We start from the raw sequence: 24,443 nt of genomic DNA on the forward strand, positions 1-24,443 counted from the left end.
AACCATGAATGCCAACATGTACTGTGACATAGTGAAGCAGAGTAGGATCCTCTAACTTCGGAGACTGAACATAACGACCCCAAACACACCTCCAAGACCACCACTGCCTTACTAAAGAAACGGAGGGTAAAGGTGCTGGACTGGCCAAGCATGTCTCCAGACCTAAACCCTATTGAGCAAACGGAAGGTGGAGTAGCGCAAGGTCTCTAACATCCACCAGCTCCGTGATGTCGTCATGGAGGAGTGGAAGAGGATTCCAGTGGCAACCTGTGAAGCTCGTGTGAACTCCATGCCCAAAAGAGTTAGGGCAGTGCTGGAAAATAATGGTGGTCACACAAAATATTGACACTTTGGGCACAATTTGGACATTTTTCACTTAGGGGTGTACTCACTTTTGTTGCCAGCGGTTTAGACATTAATGGCTATTTTCTAATGTCGGTCATATAAGTCGAATGCAGAAAACTCCCACTATTGGTGTAAGAGATATAGAGTAGGGAGCAGAATGAGGAGACCCTGGAGAGGTGGAGATATGAGAGGAGAGGAATGAAGGTCAGTAGGACCACCAAGACAGAATACATGTGTGTGAATGAGAGGGAGGTCAGTGGAATGGCAAGGATGAGAGGAGTAGAGTTGGTGAAGGTGGAGAAGTTTAAATACTTGGGATCAACAGTACAAAGTAATGGGGATTGTGGAAGAGAAGTGAAGTGCTGAATGCAGCGACCAGAATCTTAACTGGGAAAAGAAAATCTGAGCACATCACCCCAGTCCTGATGTCATTACACTGGTTACCGGTGTCATTTAGAATTAACTTTAAAATACTGCTGATGGTTTACAAAGCCTTCAATCATCTCGACTCCATCTTATATCTCAGAATGCCCGTCACCTGACACTACAAATCGTAACCTCAGATCTTCAAATGAGGGTCTGCTTAGAATTCCAAGAGCTAAACTTTAAAGAAGTGGTGAGGCGGCCTTCTGCTGTTATGCACCTCAAATTTGGAATAGCTGACCGATAGAAATTCACCAGGCAGATATGGTAGAGCTCTTTAAAACACTGCTGAAAACACATTACTGTAACATGACTTTCTCGTAGCTTCATCTTAGTTTAATCCTGATGCTCTGTATATTCAATTAATTATCATTATTATTCATGGTGGCTCCAAAATCCGTACTAACCCCTACTCTCTCTGCTGTTCTTTTTCCGGTTTTCTGTTGTGCTGATCTGCGCTGCCACCACCACCACCTGATCAAAGCATTGTGATGTCCCTCCATTGATGGATTAAAGACTAGAAGTCCACATGACCGTCACCATCAAATTTTTCCATGAGAACCCTGAATACAATGAGGACCGACTGAGGTCATTTATGTGAGGTAGAATGCCTAGAGGGAGCTGGGTGGTCTCGTGGCCGCGGACCCCCTGCAGATTTTATTTTTTTCTCCAGCCGTCTGGAGTTTTTTTTTTTGGTTTTTCTGTCCTCCCTGGCCTTTGGACTTTACTTTTATTCTATGTTAATTAGTGTTCCCGAATTCTATTTTCTTATTTATTTGGTCTTTTTTCTCTGAGCTCCATCATTTGTATGAAAATGTGCTCTAGAAATAAATGTTGTTGTTGTGGCTTGAGCTGCTCACGGGCAGCACGAATACTGGCAGAAATGCATGGCACTGCCAGGCTGTCTTCACGAGGCAGAGGTGGCAGCAGTGCAATGCAATCTGGTTTGTTGTCACCCTAAGTGGCGGTCCCCTCCCAGGTGAACGTTGCTGTCGGCATGTCAGCTACGTGCGATCAGCTGATGCTGGTACCTCACTTTTGTTTTTCAATCTCGATCTCCAGGTCGCTCACATCAAAATCGGAGTCTGACAAGTCGGATTCCAATTCAGTGATAATACGCATAACATCATCCATGGAGCATTTTGCTTTGTGCTTTCGATTTGATCCCTTGCTAGATGTTGATGCCGTTTTTGCCGTTGTTTTCTCTTCTCTACTCATGTGAGTGCAGGGAATTTCAGACAACTCAACAAAGCTAACTTTCCCTCTAGCACAGAGAGTCAGACTAACACACAATGGCAGGTCCGGTCACCATTTACTGTGAACTATCGCCCTCAACCTCACCTGTTGACAAAAGTCGATATCCGCCTTAAAAGAGTAAAAGCCAAATTTCCTCCCTGGGGATGTTGAGAATTTTGATCAAGGATCAATGCGCTGCATTACTAGTTTTTGCACTCTTAGCTATGAGAAGTCTGGGCCTGAAACAACACTTATTTTGTTAGAGAGGCCTCTGGCCTGCCTGTCCTCCTTACTTGCCTTGTTTTGAGTTTCTGTGAGTTGAGGTCATCATGTGCTCTCTGAGGAAGCAAGCGGGCAAACTTTGTTTTGAGAAATGCAGAAGCCAAGCCTTTTTTCAAATAAAGTTTGTTTCTTTCTTCCTTCTTTATCTATCCATCCATCCATCCATCCATCCATCCATCCATCCATCCATCCATCCATCCATCCACCCACCTATCTATCTACAGTATCCATCTCTTTCTCTCTCTGTCTGTATTTCAGCTTGCTTTACCTGTAGTAGTGCCAGATCAGCATCCTGTGCCAACTGCTGGAGGTTCTTCACTGCTGAGCAAGTCTTCATAACCCGCACCAGAGCTGGTGAGCTGTCCAATGGCAGCTCGTTCACCAAGGACTTCTCATCATCCAGAAGCAGGAGCGCATGGTAAGGCCTTTAGGTAGAAGAAAGTAAAACACAGATGAGCTGCCAAGTGGAGAAGAATGCACCAAAGGTCCACTAAGCTCTGGAAGGGCATTGCTGAAGATGATATTTTCTCTCTATTCAAACTCGGAGATCATCAGGTTCGATGCCACTAAAGACTACTTGAGAAAATGAAACATGGCAAAGCTGTTAGGTTTAAAGGTTCCCAGAGCTTCACGCAGGGATTGCTGTATTGGATGCATGCAACATCATCTTTATTCATTATACGGTGTGGTGGACGCCCCTTTGTCACTAGATCCAGGGGAGCAGCCATGGGAGCCACGCTACGTCCCTCGGAACCTTTGTTGGCGGCACCCCTGGGGGCCACTTTCGTGGAACACCGGAGCTCATCTTGGTTGGGGCTCCGTGGCCTCCGTTGGGGGGGAGCTGCAAAGAGCTGCACGGCTTAACGATCCCATCTGTGCGGGAGTGCAGCCAGAAGAAGGTCAACAAGCACCTGTAGCACTTCCGGGTGGGCTATAAGAGGGGCCCACAGTCACCACTCCGCGCACTAGAGTCAGGAGGAGGAGGAGGACGACGACGAAGCTGCCCTGGAAGGAGTGGAAAAAGAGTGTGATTTGGGGCGATTTTTCTTTGTATTCTGGGACTGTGTTGTTCCTGTGGGGTTCACGGGGAAGACGTGCCCAACAGGTGAAGAAGAAATTAAAAGTTCTTTTGTTTATTTTACACGAGCCTCCGTTGTCAGTCTGTGTCGGGTCGGCGCCAACATCACAGTGGATATTATCTATGGCTGCTTGTGGATGTACAGAGCGACAAAGTTTAGCCGATCCACTGAGGAGTGTCAAAGAGATGCGATGCAAAGCAAAACTGTAAGAAGCGATAGGCTTGAGACAGCAGACCTTATAAGGATTTAAAAGAAGTCTGTCTGGGCACAAGGATGCCACCGGGCCTGAACAATGAAGTTTAGAAAATTGTGATGCCATGAGCGACCTTTTTTGCTCTTCAAACATGATCAGCAATTGTCCTACTGTATAAGTGAAAGATATTTTATTCTACATTAGGAGACAAATAATTTTATGTGCCCTCAGTTTGGATTGGGTGCTCTGTGCCTTTAGAGGAGCTGGGGTATTATTATAATAATAATAATAATAATAATAATAATGCATTTTATTTATAGGTCACTTTACATTTGTAGAAAAAAGTGCTACATAAACATGGTGCGACTCAAACTCTCTTACAGACAGACCTCAGTATGTGCGTCTCGGGAACTGCAGGTCTGACATTGTGGTCAGCAGCACAGGAGCGCCACAGGGGACTGTACTTTCTCCGGTCCTGCTCAGCCACCGGACTTCCAATACAACTCAGAGTCCTGCCACGTGCAAAAGTTCACTGATGACACTGCTATCGTGGGCTGCATCAGGAGTGGGCAGGAGGAGGAGTATAGGAACCTAATCAAGGACTTTGTTAAATGGTGCGACTCAAACCACCTACACCTGAAGACCAGCAAAACCAAGGAGCTGGTGGTGGATTTTAGGAGGCTCAGACCCTTCATGGACCCCGTGATCATCAGAGGTGACTGACTGTGTGCAGAGGGTGCAGACCTATAAATACCTGGGAGTGCAGCTGGATGATAAACTGGACTGGACTGCCAATACTGATGCTCTGTGTAAGAGAGGACAGAGCCGACTATACGTCCTTAGAATGCTGGCGTCCTTCAACATCTGCAATAAGATGCTGCAGATGTTCTATCAGATGGTTGTGGCGAGCGCCCTCTTCTACGCGGTGGTGTGCTGGGGAGGCAGCATTAAGTATAAGGACACCTCACACCTGGACAAACTGGTGAGGAAGGCAGGCTCTATTGTAGGCACAGAGCTGGACAGTTTGACATCTGTGGCAGAGCGACGGGCACTGAGCAGACTCCTGTCAATTATGGAGAATCCACTGCATCCACTGAACAGGATCATCTCCAGACAGAGGAGCAGCTTCAGCGACAGACTGCTGTTACCATCCTGCTTCACTGACAGACTGAGGAGATCGTTCCTCCACCACACTATGCGACTCTTCAATTACACCAGGGGGGGGTAAATGTTAACATTATACAAAGTTATTGTCTGTCTGTATACCTGCATTGTTATCACTCTTTAATTTAATATTGTCTTTATCAGTAAGGTGTTGCTGGAGTATGGGAATTTCCCTTTGGGATTAATAAAGTATCTATCTATCTATCGGGCGGCACGGTGTCACAGTGGTAGCGCTGCTGCCTCGCAGTAAGGAGACTTGGGTTCGCTTCCCGGGTCCTCCCTGCGTGGAGTTTGCATGTTCTCCCCGTGTCTGCGTGTGGGTGTGTTTGTGTGTGTCCTGCAGTGGGTTGGCACCCTGCCCGGGATTGGTTCCTGCCTTGTGCCCTGTGTTGGCTGGGATTGGCTCCAGCAGACCCCCGTGACCCTGTGTTCGGATTCAGCGGGTTGGAAAATGGATGGATGGATGGATATCTATCTAAAAAGATTAAACAAAGGCAAAACAAGATAAAAACAGATGAAACGACAATAATTATTGCATTCTTGTTAATATGCTTTCCTAAATAGTAAAGTCTTTAGCTGTTTTTTTATTTAAAACAGCCCACAATCTGCTGTGCGCTCAGGCTCTCTGGTAGGCCATTCCAGAGCTGTGGAGCAGCGACTGTAAAGGCTCGGTCACCCGTTGTACGAAGTTTGGTCACAGAGGGGCGAAGCCGGTGGGTATTTGCAAAACGGAGTTTTAAGTCTGAGTTTCTCATTTTGCAGCCAAGCAGAACAATGCAGATTATTAACCATGAGCTTGCCTGAACAAGCGGTCTACTTTACACGTCTTCTTCTTCTCTCTTTTTAAGTGGATGCAGCCTCCATTAGTAGGGAAGTCTGAGTAAATGAAAAGGCTCTTTGACAGCCGGGCTACGTCCGTGTACTTTAATAAGAAGGGATAATTAGTGAAACAGACAGCTTGTCAGGACTCATTAAATCACCAAAGGAGTTTAAGTGGGTTGAACGGCTTACAAAGAGCTCTTTGGGGTTTTTAGTGATGTTTTATTTAAACAGTTTGTTGTTTTTATTAGATGGTGCACAATACGTTAGTAGATTACAATTAAATGCCACTCGATTCAGATAGCTCCCATGCTGGCCATTATTCCTAAATAGATAAATTTCTGTTTGGAGAAAAAAAAAAAATAAAATGTGTCTTTAATTTACCTGACTTTCACAGCCCATTTGTTCAAAGGTATTTCTCCAAAACCTGATCCATTAAAATCTTATGTTTGGTTTAGTTGGTAATCTTGATTTAAATGGACACAGATGTGGTTTATTTTCGGGCAGTCCCATTCCTTGACTACCTAATGCAAACCATCTATTAACACGAGACAGACCTGAGCACACCGACTGAAAAATGACATACAGTGCTGTGAAAAAGTATTTGCCCCCTACGTGATTTCAGCAAGCCCACCTCTGACTGGCTTTAAAAAAAAAAAAAAAAAAAAATGAATAGTTTTGGAGTGGCCTAGTCAAAGTCTGGACCTTAAAAAAGCAGTTCAAGCTCAGAAACCCCCCCCCCCCCACCCAATGTGGCTGAATTACAACAATTCTGCAAAGGAGAGTGGGCCAAAATTCCTCCACAGCAATGTGAAAGACTCATTGCCAGTTATTGATTGCACTTGTTGCTGCTAAGGGTGGCACAAGCAGTTATTAGGTTTAAGGGTGTATGAAAGGCGCTATATTGCACCCAACCCGACACGTCTTCCCCAGCCACAACACAGTCCCAAGCACAAACTCATATATAACCAAAACACTCCTCTCTTCTACCACCAGTCTTCCCAGGCAACCCTGTCCTCCCCAACCCGACTCTGGCTTCTTTTATTGGGTACCCAGAAGTGCCCCAGGTGCTTGATTGCCGACATCCGGCTGCACTTCCAGTGCCCAAAAGGGGCCAGCAGCGCCAACTGCAGCACCCCCTGGCGGAGCCTGCGGAACCCAACAGGGCTGCACAGAACTCCAACCCCCATGAAGCCCTTGGGGAGTCCCGAGGCACCACTGCAACCCAGGGAGGCTGCCATCTAGCATCCAGTGGGAGATACTGGGTTTCCCATCCGGTTCTATTCAATAAGGGCGCGCACAAAAAGGCGAACTTCAAAAGGGTGACCTCAATTGGGCGCGGCGAATAAAGGCAAACGCAACAAAATTATTACAGAAAATGTATTTGATAAAGGCAGTGATTGAACGCATAAAAAGGCGAAAGCAAGAATATTAAAACATCCAATTAATTAATGCATGAACTTCTAACGAACTATTTCTAAAGCTCTCTATATTTCGTTGTTTTCTGCTCTTACTCATTGTTGTGTTACACTTGAAGCTGTAGATTATGTGCAATGCCATGTAAATATTTTATTATTTATTATTATCTACTATTATTATCTATCTATTATTATCTAAATTATCTACGAACGCCTTTATTTGCCACGCTCAATTGAGGTCGCCCTTTTGAAGCTTAACTTTATTTACGTGCACCTTTATTCACCGCGCCCAACTGAGGTCGCCTTTTTGTGCGCGCCCTTATTGAAGGATACCTACACATCCTTGTCCCCCTAGTACATATGTTGCAGGGGCATCCCGGCCATCCGTCACAGGGGGCAATTACTTTTTCACATAGGGGGATGTGAAAGTGTCTCTCTGAGAAAGTCATGTCTCATCTCTCTTCCCAAGATTTTTTTTATTATAATAGAGAGATAGTATTTGGACTGTATTGTCAATAGATACCTATATTTTAATCCACATGCGCCGTGTGTTGGGGTGTTTTGTTTGGTGTGTTTTTGGGGACTGTGTTAGGGCTGGGAGACACGGGGAAGACATGGCCCCCAGCTGAAGAAAATAAATCTTTTTGTTTCATTTTCACCTGTGCCTCTGTTGTCAGACTGTGTCGGGCCGGCGCCAACAGGGTGCTAACTCCACAAAGTTCAATAGTAATATCTTATGTGGGGTTTATGTCATACTGGTGAGTCAGGAGGCGCCAGACAAAGTGATTTCATCGCGTTGGAAAATCATTCTTATGAACACAAAACACACGTGCAATGCTTACCGTATGGCTTTGAGGCTGCGCTCTATTGCTTCAGGGGGTATATGAGTGCTGCCAACTCTGTGGATCTTGTGTGGTAAACAAAAACTCACTTCCAGCCAGCTATTGATGTGCAGGCGGACAACTCCAGTGGTGCACAGGCTGGGAGGAGAAAAACGGACATTAAACATAAACATGACCATTCTGCATTTATCTATTGAGAAAATAAAAATGGGGGTAAAAAGAACTGAACAGAATCTTACAATTTAAATGCCAGTAACAGTATTACTATTGTAAGATCATCTTGAATATAGCTTTGTTATAGCAAGTGATTCTGGATAATAACATCAAACTGCCATTATTAAAGGCTATAAAAATGATTCAATTCCACATTGTACTCTGTTACAATATGAAGCCTTAAGAAACTATTTAGTATGTTTCTGCTACTTGCCAACACAAATACTTGACATTTATTTGTACTGGTCAACATGATCAAATTCAAAAATAATTATGAATTAAAAATAATGAACAAAACAGCCATTATATCTCCATTATTTCTTTTTCTATAACCATTTTCTTCTGCTTAGGGGAAGGTGAGACATGGTGTTTATGGACAACAAAAACAGAAGGGCTGATAGATAGATAGATAGATAGATAGATAGATAGATAGATAGATAGATAGATAGATAGATAGATAGATAGATAGATAGATAGATAAAATGCACTATGATAGATAGATAGATAGATAGATAAAATGCACTATATGATAGATAGATAGACAGACAGACAGACAGACAGACAGACAGACAGACAGACAGACAGACAGACAGACAGACAGACAGACAGACAGACAGACAGACAACTTTATTAATCCCAAGGACAAATTCACATACTCCAGCAGCAGCATACTGATACAAAAAAACAATATTAAATTAAAGAGTAATAAAAATGTAGGTAAAAACAAACAATAAAGATTAGCTATGAGCCACAATCAGCAAAATGAAAAGAAATAAATGCTTGAAATACTATATAACACTCTGTGTGTAATGAATCAATGTATAATATATGAGTTTCACTTTTTGAATTGAATTACTGAAATAAATAAATTTTTTGATGATATTCTAATTTACTGAGATGCACCTGTAACACACAGGATGTTATTTTAATACAATAATGATACGAGGGCAATCCCAAAAGTAAGGTCTCCAAAGCGGTGGGGACGTAGAGAAACTGTTAGTACGGCTGTTGGCTACTCTGTTGTGATTGGTGCTTCCTCCACTCCCAAACAAGCATGTGCAGCTTCGCTGGGATGCTCAATCTTGGCTTGGTAGCCCTTGAAAATGGAGCTCCCGTTGAACGCTACCACCAAGTGCGAAGTTCGCGCAGGAGACCGTCAATTTCCGACGAGACAGTCGCGAAGGTTGAGGAAAACATGAGTAAAGATCGGCGGTTGGAACTTCATCACCCACCCACCCTATAGGTCGGACTTGGCACCCAGTGACTACCACCTGTTCCCTAAGTTGAAAGAACATTTGTCCAGAAGGCGATTCTGCTCCGACGAAGAGGTGAAAGATGAGGTTCAACGCTTCCTGAAGGACATGGCGGCGAGCTGGTATGACATGGGCATTCTAAAACTACCACAGCGTCTCCAAAAATGCATCGACCGAAATGGTGATTATGTAGAAAAACAAGTAAGTCTTTAACCTTTAAAATGATGTAAACATTATAGAAAATAAATGGTTGTTTGTATTTCTAAAAAAATAGGAGACCTTACTTTTGGGATTGCCCTCGTACTTTAATAATACTCGAACCAGCAGCAGTGAGCACATCACACCCATCCTGCTCCGTCTTCACTGGCTCCCTGTGTCTTACAGAATCGAATATAAAATTCTACTAATAACCTACAAAGCCTTAAATAACCTCTCGCCAAACTACATCAGTGACCTTCTCCATCACTATGTGCCTGCCCGCCCTCTAAAGGTCCTCTGATTCTGGCAATCTTGTTGTGCCCCACACTAATCTACACTCCATGGGTGACAGCAGGGCCTTCAGCTGTATAGCACCCAGACTCTGGAATGACCTACCGAAATTAATCAGGTCAGCTGACTCCATTAAGTCTTTTTAAAAAACAACTCAAAACTCATCTGTTCAGGAAGGCTTTTAGCTCTACTTGACTTTATTACCCTTCTCTCATGTAACCTGTATATGTGTGCGCTATGCCATCAATTATGTTGTCTGTTTGGCTTTTTTTTCTCTGAATTCACTGTCATAATCCATCCATCCATCCATTTTCCAACCCGCTGAATCCGAACACAGGGTCACAGGGGTCTGCTGGAGCCAATCCCAGCCAACACAGGGCACAAGGCAGGAACCAATCCCGGGCGGGGTGCCAACCCACCGCAGGACACACACAAACACACCAAGCATACACTAGGGCCAATTTAGAATCGCCAATCCACCTAACCTGCATGTCTTTGGACTGTGGGAGGAAACCGGAGCGCCCAGAGGAAACCCACGCAGACACGGGGAGAACATGCAAACTCCACGCAGGGAGGACCCGGGAGGCGAACCCAGGTCCCCAGATCTCCCAACTGCGAGGCTGCAGTGCTACCCACTGCGCCATCGTGCCGCCCACTGTCTTAATCTTCTTTATTTATTTATCTGGTTTGTACAATGCTATATACTGTATACCCTGCCGTTCTCTTATATTCTGTAAGTGCCTTGAGCATGGGAAAGTCGCAATATAAAGTAAAATGTATTATTATTATTATTATTATTACTATATGAGGAACAATTGCATGCACAAACCACTGGAGGGCAGTGCAGCATTACAAATCAATATCCCTTGAAGTTGAGAGCTGGCAGTGCATTTCCAGCAGCCTTATTTCTTTGCTCTTGGCAGTTTCACATGTACATGGCATTCTGATTAGCTAGGGGCTGGCAATGGACAGAGGAGAGTGACTTTGTGACGCAATAAGGCAGCCAAAAAGGAGAAACTGGACCTTAAATATGTTATGAACTGTTTATCAATTATGCGGGTCACCACTGTAGAACCTGCAGAGCAGACAAAGATAGACGCACACAGAGCTTGCACAGCATCAGGTGGTTTGTGAAATTTAAGTTGCTGTGGTCTCTGTCCTCACTCTAATTCATTAGTGGGGCACAGCGGTTATTTCAAACCCTGACAATGTGGGATCTAATCTCCATATGGACACTGTGTGATAGTGATGGGTCGTTCTTGAACGATTCGTTCATTTTGAACGAATCTTTAATGTGACTTGAGAAGAACGAGTCGTCTCGTGGGAGTGATTCGTTCAGTCACGCATGCGCATTTGCGCAACTTTCTATAGTTTTTTCGAGTCTTTGGGTTTTTCGAGTCATTCGTTCATCACGTGACAGCCCCATAAGCTTAACCAACGCAGTCTGAGCCAGAAAGAGAATTGATTAGTTCATCTCTCGAGTCTTCGGGTTTGAGTCGTTCGTTCATCACGTGACATCCCCATAAGCTTAACCTATGCAGTCTGAGCCGGAAAGAATTGATTAGTTCGTTCTTTTGTCACGTGACCACTTACCGGCTCAGTAGTAGCGAATCATAGACTAAAGACCCAGGTAAACAATGAATTAATATTTTCTGTTTCTTATAGCATTATAGTTTTGTCTTGTTTGTAGTGTGATCAACATTTGTGTAAGCAGTAGATGTGTTAGGGAGGTAACAGGTAACATTTTAATTATATTTTGCTAAAATGAACGAAATGACTCGAAAAAAGATTCGTTCGTTTTGCTGAACGAGACTCAAAGGTCCGAGTCGGTAAAATGATCCGAACTTCCCATCACTACTGTGTGACCATGAATATGTCTCTTCACCTGCCTGTGCCACATAAGGAAAAAACAAAGAAAATGTAACAAATTGTATCTCAAAAGTGTTGCAATTTACCTTGGATAAGCGCATTAGCCAAGTAACAATTCTGACTCACACACTTGAGAAATTTCATTAACTTACCATCCTGTCCTAAAATAGAATCTCTATTTATGCATTACAGTGGGTGCCAACCCAATAAGGAGTGGTGTCCTTTTTTTAATTTTTATATATTTGATGGAAGGTTTTTATGTAATATAGCTGCCTATGTTTAATACAGTAATAATAAGTTTGTGTGCCCTTTCTATGACGCTTGCAAATCACAAAAGTGCACATGTTAAATCTAGTGGATGTACCCCTCTAATAAAAGTACCAAACAATTTGAAATGATCACAAAATGGGTTGGGCAGCACGGTGGCGCAGTGGTAGGCAGTTAGGAGACCTGTGGTTCGCTTCCCGGGTCCTCCCTGCGTGGAGTTTGCATGTTCTCCCCGTGTCTGTGTGGGTTCCTCCCACAGTCCAAAAACATGTAGGTTAGGTACACTGGTGATTCTAAATTGGCCCTAGTGTGTGCTTGGTGTGTGTGTGTTTGTGTGTGCCCTGCCCGGGGTTTGTTCCTGCCTTGCGCCCTGTGCTGGATGGGATTGGCTCCAGCAGACCCCCGTGACCCTGTGTTAGGATATAGCAGGTTGGACAGTGACTGACTGACAAAATGGGTTATGGTAATGCATAAGCCATATTATTATTTATTTATTTATTTATTTTCTTTTTGCCCAAAGAAGAACACAAACCAAAGAACCATCAAGGGAATTCTGACCACCAGTGTTAACTAAAATGTTACAGCACGCCAGGCATTTACAAATATAAACATCCAGCCCAAATATACAGGGCACACAAAAGTGCTGTGAAGAAGAAAGAAATCCAGAAGTCAATCATTAAGTACTGTAGGCAACCAATTAAACATATAAAGTTATTCCCCTGTCAGATGTCGCAGGAGGCTGGGGGCCACACCCAGCCGTGATGCCTGGAAGGACTGGGAGGCAGTTTATACATCCCCCAGGCCACAAGGGGGCAACCACCCTGGATAAGGAGGGGACCACGGGGACCGAGCCAGGAGGCTTAAACCGAAAGGGGCCCGTGGCCACCGCCAGAGAGTGCCCAGAGTGTCGTGAAGCCCGGGAACCCTGCACTTCCACCACACCGGGAAAGGTGGAGGAAGGAACTTTCAGGGATGCCCGGAGTGCTTCTGGGTGCAAGGGCAGCACTTCCGCCACACCAGGAAGTGCTGCCGGAAGAATGTCATCGAGCACCTGGTGCACATCCGGGTGGAAATAAAAAGGGCCACCTTCCTACAGTCGGGAGCGGGAGCAGGACGAAGCTCCTGTGAGGAGAGGAAAGGCAGCGCACAGAGTCTGAGAGAGAAGCCCATGAGGAGGGTGATTGGTGCTGTGAGCACTGTGTGCTGTGTGGGACTTATTTGTAATAATAAACGTGTGTTTTGTGTAAAGTGCTGGTGTTAGTCTGATGGTGTTCGGACCCGGGCTCACACACCACAACACCACAAGCAGTATTAAAAACATTCCATGCTTTCCAGACTAGCTACTGAAATCAAATGGTATCTGCTCCTTGGTTATATGAACTATCTGAATGCAGGCATGCTGGCTATTGACAGGTCTAAAAGAGAGGTGCTCAGAGTTCTGAAACAATAAAAATTTAGTTACATAAACTATTAACAACATTACCATTAACACATTTTTTTCCAGGCATCCAAATAAAGTCATGGCCACTAGGTGGTGCAAAAACCTTAAGAAAGAGTCCATTACTGCCCTAAATTTAAAGATCAAAATACGCTGAGTATTTTGTATATATATATTATGATGGATGGCCGGGGATCATGCCCTGTCAGGAAGCCTGGAAGAGCAGGGGACAGAGAAAAGGGCAAGCCATTCCTTGGGACATGAAGGGACAGACACCCTGGGTTGCATCAGGGCCACGGGCATGGGATTTTGGAACTCAAGCCTGTTGGGGTCCGTGGCCATCACCAGGGGGCATCTGGACAATTCTGGAGCCGTCGTCTGCAGCACTTCTGCCAGACCCGGGAGAGCTGCCAGTAGTAGTGCCGGATTCCAACGCAGCACTTCCGCCACACCCGGAAACTTGATTGAGAAAGCACCTGGAGCACTTCCGGGTGCAGTATAAAGGAGGCCACCTCACTCCACTCAGGGAGCCAGAGTCGGGCGGAAGAGGACGGAGCTTACAGGAGAGGAGTGGAGGCGGTGAAGAAAAGACACAGAATTAAGGACTGACTTATTGTGAGTCTTCGGGCACTGTGTTTGTGCTGTGTGCGTAAAGGAAAATAAAAGCGTGTGTGTTTTGGACATCTGGCTGTCTCGGTGTCTGTCTGTGTCCAGAGCTTCTTTCACTATATTATATTATACATATATATATATGTGATTCAGACTACGAATGCCGTGAATGTAATTACCCCGATCTACATGCTGTCAAATGAACGAACCACATGCCGTGGCGCAATGTTAAAGGCTTTGCCTCTAGCGCCGACGTCCGAAGTTCGATTCCCCAAGAGGGGGGTGCAGTGAGTGTGTACGCCTGATGAGCCCAGAATTAGGGCGAAACATGTGTCGCGTACTCTTTGCATTATTTGACAGTAAACTATTTCAACCATTCTATGATCTGCTTCTCACAACTGAGGGCACCGTGGCGGATGTTAGCTGACTTGCTGACCAACCACAAGCGTTACCTGGTAGGTAACCACCCATACAATCAGATTGTGATTCAGACTACGAATGCCATGAATAAATTATATATATATATATATATATATTGCATAGTTTACTGTCAAATAATGCAAAGAGTATGCGACACGTGTTTCACCCTTATTTGAGCTCATCAGGCGTACACACACTATACTGCTCCCCTTGCGGGGATCGAACCTCGGACATCAGAGATGAAGTCCCTTTACGCTGCACCATGGCTCGTAGTTCGTTTATTTGACAGCCCAAATAAGGGGGTAACACGTGTCACGTACTCTTTTTATTATTTGACAGTAAACTATACAACATTCCATGATCTGCTACTCACAACTGAAGAGGGCCCCGTGGCAGATGTTTGCTGAATGGCAGACCCATACAATTAGGTTGGGACTCAGACTACGAATGCAATGAATTATATATATATATATATATATATATATATATATATATATATATACACACACACACACATATACACACACACACACACACATACATACATACATATATACATACTGTGTGTGTGTGGAAACATTTGTGAGGCCCTATGTTCATTTTCAACCACTAAGGTCTGCAGAAGAATGACATCTAGTGATACCACCTCTGTGTGGCATCAAATCTCAATCCAGACTCTTTTCATGTCTAGATCCTAGCTGGTGGAATGAGCTGCTCACCTTCATTTAAGACTGTGACTCCCTTAATCTGAAGTATTTGAAGACTCTTGTTTAGTGCATGGGGCGGCACGGTGGCGCAGTGGGTAGCGCTGCTGCCTCGCAGTTGGGAGACCTGGGTTCACTTCCCGGGTCCTCCCTGTGTGGAGTTTGCATGTTCTCCCCGTGTCTGCATGGGTTTCCTCCAGGCGCTCCGGTTTCCTCCCACAGTCCAAAGACATGCAGGTTAGGTGGATTGGCGATTCTAAATTGGCCCGTGGGTGTGTTTGTGTGTGTGTACTGCGGTGGGTTGGCACCCTGCCCGGGATTGGTTCCTGTGTTGGCTGGGATTGGCTCTAGCAGACCCCCCGTGACCCTGTGTTCGGACTCAGCGGGTTGGAAAACGGATGGATGGATGTTTAGTGCATTTCTGTCTAACTGATATTAGCTGATAGATTAACTGGCTTGAATTTTGCTCTGAGCTTTTTACTTATGATGGTCAAATTTGTAACTTTCTCTTGTAACATTTGTTGCTAAACAGTCTCCCAGACTGATGTTTATACTCGGTTATATTGACCTCTTTTATAACCTGCTTTGGATTAAAACATCTTCTAAGGAAATAAATATAAAGATATGTAAATTTGTATGAATACTGTAAATCAAATCACTTTTATGTTCACAAACACCCAGTACTCAACACTTCATTACCATGATATTGATTTTAGTGTTTGCTTAAGCAGCTTCAGTGTGGTCATGATAAAGTCAGTCAGCTATGCTAGTCTGAAGCAAGGAGGAAAAAAACATCTACCAGTTATGTTGCATCTCAAAAAGCCTCCTTGTTTGTCTAAGTGCATTTTATATGATAGCACGTTTGGGCTGCTTCACCCATATTACTCACATCAGTGCTCTCCCTGTATACCTCACAGCCAGTACATCCTGTAATTTCATCATTTCTAAGTCATAACTGCATCTTTTCCATAGATTGCAAGTGCCACTAAAAATGCATTTGGCCTGGCATGGTGATGAGAGTGATCACTAACTAGCTAGCTAGGAAGGCAGTGGGCAAAGGGGAACAAATCACACAACAAATAAGAAACGTTCCCCTACCAACAGTCACACAGAACCCAAGACAGTGCAGTTATATTTTAAAATATGTACGCTAACTTTATGTTGTGAGTGATCATTACTTTTCACTTGTCAGAACCTTTACAAAATTTCAAAGGAATTTAGGCATTTCTCAAAACAGCACTAGAAAATATTATTTAATTTTTCCAGAATTTCTATGACTGCTGGAAGCATGACAATGTGTATGTGTGTGAGTGTACTGTATATGTCTGTGAAATAATTGGCTTGTTTTATATTTCTTTCGAATTATATTTGTAGATTTATTCTATCACAAGCTGTATCTAAGATGGGTAAAAATCTAAGGAATCAACGTACACCTCAGCATTAACATTTGCAGCCCGCCATGCCATGAATATGTCTCTCTTAAATGCCTTTTCGTAGTAATACTACGGTGTGCTGGAAGGCATTCGTATCTGCAGGAAAGGCTTTCCCAACAGACTACAGTACCCAGAGTTCAAGCAAAGGTAACATCAATGTTCAATGTGGAAATAAAACCCCAAATGCTGTTCAAATCCTTCATCTTTCAGATCGTATCTGCAGTACTAGGCTGTTGTACCGTGTCAGCCATTATGAATGTAGTGAGAATTATAGCCAAATGATCCCTATTATTGGATAACTAATAAAGATTACAATATGTAAACTTTCGAGGCATCTTGCCTGAAGAAGGGACCTGAGTTGCCTTGAAAGCTTACATATTATAATCTTTATTAGTTAGCCAATAATAGGGATCATTTGGCTTGACTTCTCACTGCCTTTTGGTAGGAAATTCATAAAAGCAGCGTTACTGTTTGTGATGTGCCATCTACTGGAATGACAAAGACATAGCAACTGGACAAACTCACAGACAGACCCTTATCCTTTTATTAAGGCAAATAATAATCTGACAGGATTCCACAGAAAATGTCACCATATTATAGTACTACATTTTTTAAAAAAGCAAAATGTTCTTATTGATAAAACAATTTATAAAATGATGCTGTTAGTTCCCAGTTAAAGTTTTTATTAAGGCATTATTTTTTATTTTAAAACAGCCACATTACAATGAACACATAAGGGTGCCAATGATACAGAATTAGCCACACACATGAACAGCCTTTGTGATTACTGAGTTATAGTACAGTATAATATAAGGGAGCATGGGAAAGGCGCTATATAAATAAAATTTATTATTATTATTATTATTATATACTGCCTCATCATGCAGCTGTATCAAAGGGCCAATGACACAGCAATTTAGACACAAGTGAAGCAAACGTTTAACCAGCAACTGAATCAAACTGAAGAAAAATGATAAATGAAATGTGTATTTAACATTATAGCTTATCATGCTCATCTTTCTACATTTTTTAGAAAAAAGGGGCATGATTATTGTGCAAGTATGTCTATAGAGAGAGAGATTTGCAAAATGTTTTCCGATTAAAGGAATCAATTTAAAGTCCCTGGGCGGCCCGGTGGCGCAGTGGTAGTGCTGCTGCCTCGCAATTAGGAGACCTGTGGTTCGCTTCCCGGGTCCTCCCTGCGTGGAGTTTGCATGTTCTCCCCGTGTCTGCGTGGGTTTCCTCCCACAGTCCAAAGACATGCAGGTTAGGTGCATTGGCGATCCTAAATTGTCCCTACTGTGTGCTTGGTGTGTGTGTGTGTGCCCTGCCTGGGGTTTGTTCCTGCCTTGCGCCCTGTGCTGGCTGGGATTGGCTCCAGCAGACCCCCCGTGACCCTGTGTTAGGACATAGCAGGTTGGACAATGACTGACTGACTGAATTTAGAGTCCCACAGAATGACACAAACATTTTTACCCAAGAATGAATTTGAGAAACTTTTATTAATACATTCTTCCATCAAGAATGTGACTTAAAGCGTCTTCACTTCAAGCTCACCCCTAATTTTCATCACATTTAAATAAACCATTTACCATACAGGCTTACTTCTTTTTTTTTTTTTTTTAAAGATTGACTTACATTTTTGAACATTGTACTGAATTATAGGCTGCTGCCATGCACAAGGAGGTTGGCGTTCATATCTCGGGTCCTCGGGTTTCCTTCCACAGTTCACAGTCCTGCGGGTTAGGTGGACTGGCGCGGGTAAATTGGCCCGTGTGTGTGTGTGTGTGTGTGTGTGTGTGTGTGTGTCTTCACCCTGTGATGGACTGGCACCCTTATTAGGGATTGTTCCTGCCTTGTGCCCTATGCTTGCTGGGATAAGCAACAGCTCTTGTATAAGACTCGCTGTGTGAGAAGGGCCAAAAACATTCTCAAGGACAAAACTCACCCTGGAAATTCTTTGTTTCAGATGCTTTAGGTCAATCCGTGTACGCACAAACAGACTAAAATATAGCTTTTTCCCATCTGCCATAAACTTTCTCAACTCTGAATCTCCTCAGTCGAAGAACCATTTTTAAATTGAAGATGTGCAATAAGCTATAATGGTAATGTGCAATATACTAATATATTACAATATACTGTAGAATATGTAATGTACTATTCATTAACAGGTGCAATAACAATTTATGCTACTGTACTTTGAGCAATATGACGTATTTGGAATTATTTGACTTTTCTTTAAATGCACCTCGGGGCTGTCACAAAAAGTAATTTCATTGTGTTACACAATGACAATAAAGTGTTTGAACTTGAACTGAGCTCCCCTGGAACCCTGCTAAGATTTAAGCGGGTTTAGAAAATGGATGGTTGAGTTAAAGTAATGATACTGATGCAGAACTAATACATTATGTGAAATTATTTTACAGAAATGGATTAGTGCTCAAACTGCATAGGAAAAAATCTGTAATACATGATTTATAAAGTTTGGTTTATTTTCCTTCACCTGTTATTTGTGCCAATTTAATAGCTTTGTTAATTCCTGTTAATAAATAAATAAATAGAGCAGAACTCTTAAAGGTGATCATCATTCAAAGTGGTTTCCACAAAAATTCCACTATACCACAATGCCCACTGTTCCTATCATCTCAACTGGGCAATGTGTCCAAGGCCATTCTTTATGGTGTAAAAGACTGCCAGAGAAAAAGGAAAATAATAATAATAATAACAAATTGAGGCATCTACCTGTCATAGGCTTCCTTCAGATCCCTGGCCAGTTTGCTTTTGGGGAGTATATTGTGGAATGGACAATGAGGACTTCCATCAGCTGTTCACATAAAAAAAACAATAAAGCTATCAGAGGTGAAGTGAGTTTCTTACAAATCATCAACACACTTCACCGTCCAGTGCCTGGGTCTAAATTCACTGTACAGGCTTACACTGGTTGTCTAGATACTGCCTGAATTTTCCCCTCCTACCTTTTACATTCTAGCACATCTGTGGGGTTCAGAGTCAATCTTCTTGTATTTCATTTGTATCTTTTTAAGCCTCTTTTTTGATCTGATCACCTGTTTCTGCGTTAAACTGCAACTCTTTATCCAGTAAATTCCCCCCTTTGGCACCTCAGGCAAGAATCAAAAGGTAAGTAAAAATTTGCCGACTTTTTCACTGAAGAAATTTCATTATCAATGTCAACATATACAGTTACTAAACTGGTACCAGGCACCACTGTCTTACATTTTCAAAAAATAAGGGTAACACTCGCTGCCTAACACTTATCCATAACACTACTTAGAAATCCACTTTAAGCAGTCCATACACCAACAGTTAGCTCTCTCTAACAATTTTAATGCACACACACTCGCACTATAAGGCAATACTCACACTTTTTCCACTCATCCAGCAACTTTCCATCTAACCAACACTCTTTGTCCTTCCTACATTCACCTTCAGGTCTTTAGCTACCATACCAGTTTCCCCTTCTCTCTTAGATTGGCTTTACTTTTTAACGGCCGTACCACCCTGAATACGTCTGATCTCTGAAGCTAAGCAAGGTCAGGTTCGGTTAGTACTCGGAATGGGAGGCCGCCTGGGAATACCAAGTGCTGTAAGTTGTTAGGGCGGAGTGGAGGCTCTGAGGCTTAGGGATCTGCACTGGTAATCGGAAGGTTGCCGGTTCAAATCCCATAAACTCCCAAAGTGACTCTATTCTGAGCAAGGCCCTTAACCTGCAATTGCTTCGTCCTGGGTATGACGTTAATCTGCATCCAGCCCCTCATGTAGGCCCTCTAACCTGCAGGGAAAAATCTGGGGGTTGGTGGCAGAATTGGCACTCCAGCCACCATAAAACACCTCACCATCTGAACTAGCATGGTGCTGAGGTGTCATCCGTTGCATGGCTGCACTTGGGTCCTAATCTGGGGATCCTGAGGTGGTTTGTCATGTGGTGGGTGAGGCAATGTGCTGGATCAGCATTGTACTCCTAACCTCTCTCCCTCTTACTGTTTAACAAACTAACGTTTAAATGGAAGGTTCTATAGACATCATTCCCAACAACTGTCTCAATGGATGCCAAAGAGATCCCTGCGTAAGTCCAACTCTGCCCTATAATAAAGGTTTCACTTTTAATTCCTTTCCCAGGCATGAAACCAAACTGCATATTACTACTTTTCAGATGGTTACCTATTTTTTAATTTAGCACCTTCAAACCACAGATATAAAAAGCAGCCTCTTAACCAAAGCAAGTTAAATTAAAGAGGTTACAAGGCAGAAAAGCATATCACATTGTGAGAATCATCATTATTTATTACTTTGGTATAACAGAACAGCCTGCAATGTGATCAATGCTAGTTGTCATGTTTGTAAGCTAAACTTTTACACAATTGCTTGAATAAGAGCAGCCACGTCTGGCTTAACCTGAAAACACGCCGAAGTTTCTAGTGGATATGACCCAGTGTTACTTATCCTGGCATTACGTGGTATTTATTTCCAAGACAAGATACCTACACTGTCTAACAATTGTCTGACTGTGTGAAATACGACCTGAAAACTTACTTTCTGCAATTGCAGTCACATCATCTTGAGCTGCCAACATGAGCTTTGCCTCTCGGGTCAGGTACTGGCAGCGCCGCTCCTCATGCTGCAATGCAATAGCGATGCGACGAGACAGGTTGTGCATACAGCTGATGACAGAGGGGTCAGCATTTGCCTTGGGGGGGAGAAATGCACATGTAATTATTGCCTGCAATCAATTAGGCTGTATGACATGACAAAAGGGCTCACGGAAAACGGCCATCACGAGAGGTGCTAAAGTAATACTGTTACTATTTGTAGTTATTCTGACACAACCCACCATCTACTGCCTTAAGAAGATTTCAGAAACCATCGTAATATGGATTGTGCTTGGTGACAGACTGAGCAATTATCAAGGACAGAGTGCCCCTTCTTCCAGTCGGGTGAAAAGAATGACTACAAAAGAACTAAAAGAAGAGTTGTTTTCAATCGTATTTTTTTTGTAAAAATTGATCTATTTGTACGGAATGATTACAATAAAATTAATAAAATATAAAAAATAAATAAATAAAAAGAAAAGACGAAACTGGCATCATTAAATGAAATGCTTAAAGTATTTTTGAACAAGCAAATAATCTTTATTTGTTTATAGTGACAGGCGCAGTAAGGAGACCTGGGTTCGCTTCCTGGGTATTTTTTTAGAAATAAGGGGCACGATTATTGTGCAATTATGTCTCTAAAGAGAGAGATTTGCAAAATGTTTTCCGATTAAAGGAATCAATTTAGTGTCCCAGGGCAGCACGGTGCTGCAGTGGTAGCGCTGCTGCCTCGTAGTAAGGATACCCGGGTTCACTTCCCGGGTCCTCCCTACGTGGAGTTTGCATGTTCTCCCCGTGTCTGCGTGGGTTTCCTCCCATAGTCCAAAGACATGCAGGTTAGGTGCATTGGCGATCCTAAATTGTCCCTACTGTGTGCTTGGTGTGTGTGTGTGTGTGTGTGTGTGTGCGCGTGCGTGTGTGTGTGTGTGCCCTGCGGTGGGCTGGCACCCTGCCTGGCGCCCTGTGTTGGCTGGGATTCGCTCCAGCAGAACCCCCCGTGACCCTGGGTTGGACAATGACTGACTGACTGACTGAATTTAGAGCCCCACAGAGTGACACAAACATTTTTACCCAAGAATGAACTTGAGAAACTTTTATTAATACATTCTTCCATCAAGAATGTGACTTAATGCGTCTTCACTTCAAGCTCACCCCTAATTTTCATCACATTTTAATAAACCATTTACCATACAGGCTTACTTCTTTTTTTTAAAGATTGACTTGCATTTTTGAACATCGTACCGAGTTATAGGCTGCTGCCATGCACAAGGAGGTTGGCGTTCATATCTCGGGTTTCCTTCCACAGACCTGCAGGTTAGGTGGACTGGCGAGGGTAAATTGGCCCATGTGTGTGGGTGTGTCCGTGTGTTCACCCTGTGATGGACTGGCACCCTTATTAGGGATTGTTCCTGCCTTGTGCCCTATGCTTGCTGGGATAGGCTACAGCTCCCCTGGAACCCTGCTAAGATTTAAGCGGGTTTAGAAAATGGATGGTTGAGTTAAAGTAATGGTACTGATGCAGAACTAATACATTATGTGAAATTATTTTACAGAAATGGATTATTGCTCAAATTGCATAGGAAAAAATCTGTAATACATGATTTATAAAGTTTGGTTTATTTTCCTTCACCTGTTATTTGTGCCAATGGAATTTGTATGTTCTCCCCGTGTCTGCGTGGGTTTCCTCCCACAGTCCAAAGACATGCAGGTGAGGTGGATTGGCGCCCTGCCCGGGGTTTGTTTCCTGCCTTGTGCCCTGTGTTGGCTGGGATTGGCTCCAGCAGACCCCCTGTGACCCTGTAGTTAGGATATAGCGGGTTGGATAATGGATGGATGTTTATAGTGACCTGCATGTCGAATACAGTCCAAAAGCACTTTGCATGTGTAAAGAAGTGAGAACACTTATTTATACTCTTATAAGAGTGTGTTACATTCCAATGACTTGTTTGTTAGAACCAGACTGCATGCAAAAGGTGGAAACAATGAGGACAGGGAAGCTAACAATCAAGTAGTAGTTAAGTAAATATCCAAATTTACCCAAAAAAATTAAAGCAATGAAAAGTTTTAAACACTGTAATATTGTTATACACCTAAAAACTTTACTGCATAATACCAATGCTACCGTATTAAGGATATTATAATAGAAATTATACAGTAGATTATTATGCAAAACCATTCTGCACTACTAAAGGCACCACTAAACCAAACTGCTGCATGTTAGAAAGAGTAATATCTAAAAATTAAAATTATAAGCTTGCATATGACTTGCAGAAGTGATAGCCACATAATCCTCTGACAGACACACGCCCGTAATCCTTAAACACAGAAGGGGGCCAGGTCAGGACTCCTCGTATCTGGCTTGCACAAGGGGCAAAACATGACTCAGCACTTGCTTCTCTGGTCTTTTTCTGCTGAGTCATAAAATCTGCATTAAGTGATGAGGGGTGGTCGGCCTTCTGTGCATCGATTAACTGGAAAATGTGGGGCTAGTACCGCACCCAAGGCAGAAACGTGGTTATCGGTTATCACCTCTGCACAATGGACATAGCATAGCAAAGCCAACCCAACCCAACCCACCCCACCCTACCTGGTAGTGGAAAGTTCAAATGCACATTATTAAATATTCAAATAGCATTATTTATTTTACACAAATAACTCACTCTAGGGCAGAAAAAGCATTTTCCAAAATAACTATTATTAAAACATCCTAAATCAGAATATATGAACATTAACAATAAGCAGAATCTTTTACCATGTTTTGGCCACAGATTCTTTCTTTATTAGCTGTGAGTTAAAAACTCTAAAACCCAAGGACAGCATCTGTAAAACATATACATTTATGCAAGGACATCTATTACGGTTGTCTTATGGGAATCATAAAAATAAAAAATTTTCATACACCAGGAAACAAAACAACACACTCAGAGCACAAGCAACCAAAGAAAAAATGTCCATACCCTTAATGCAAAGACCACATTGAATAAAATCATGGTTGGCATCTCTCTTTTTGGAGATGGGTCTGTCTTAGATACCTAAAGGAACAAATAAAACTATTAATAATTAAGAATAATCATAAACATCATTAGTAATAATTCATTAATATTGATAATCAAAATTATCAACTTCACAAAATGACAGCACAAAGCAGCACTGACCCCTACACAGATATCTGAAAAACTGAGGCTTTAGAATAATCTTTTTTACAATTATTAAATTACCAGAATAAAAATCATAATAGAATACAGCTTCTTTTAATTACATGAATAGAAATAGGCAAGTCACAGAATAGTAAAACCAGGCATAATACTATAAAGTATATACATTATAGACATCAGACAAA

General features: G+C 42.8%; 1 protein-coding gene across 4 annotated transcripts in view; it reads right to left on the bottom strand.

Annotated features, from left to right (window-relative positions):
• nprl3 (NPR3-like, GATOR1 complex subunit) overlaps nucleotides 1–24,443 on the bottom strand; it is a 68,690-nt gene that overhangs the window by 18,681 nt on the left and 25,566 nt on the right. For all 4 annotated transcript variants that reach the window (XM_051933803.1, XM_028814131.2, XM_028814130.2 and 1 more), the window contains 5 exons: nucleotides 24,061–24,135; nucleotides 21,048–21,201; nucleotides 19,239–19,320; nucleotides 7,802–7,939; nucleotides 2,555–2,711 (listed from right to left, as the gene is read on the bottom strand). In XM_051933803.1, coding sequence (XP_051789763.1) covers nucleotides 2,555–2,711; nucleotides 7,802–7,939; nucleotides 19,239–19,320; nucleotides 21,048–21,201; nucleotides 24,061–24,135 — 606 coding nt within the window. The remainder of the gene's footprint in view (nucleotides 1–2,554; nucleotides 2,712–7,801; nucleotides 7,940–19,238; nucleotides 19,321–21,047; nucleotides 21,202–24,060; nucleotides 24,136–24,443) is intronic.

The sequence above is a fragment of the Erpetoichthys calabaricus genome, chromosome 11, assembly GCF_900747795.2.
Source record: "Erpetoichthys calabaricus chromosome 11, fErpCal1.3, whole genome shotgun sequence".
Classification (NCBI taxonomy): Eukaryota; Metazoa; Chordata; class Cladistia; order Polypteriformes; family Polypteridae; genus Erpetoichthys; species Erpetoichthys calabaricus.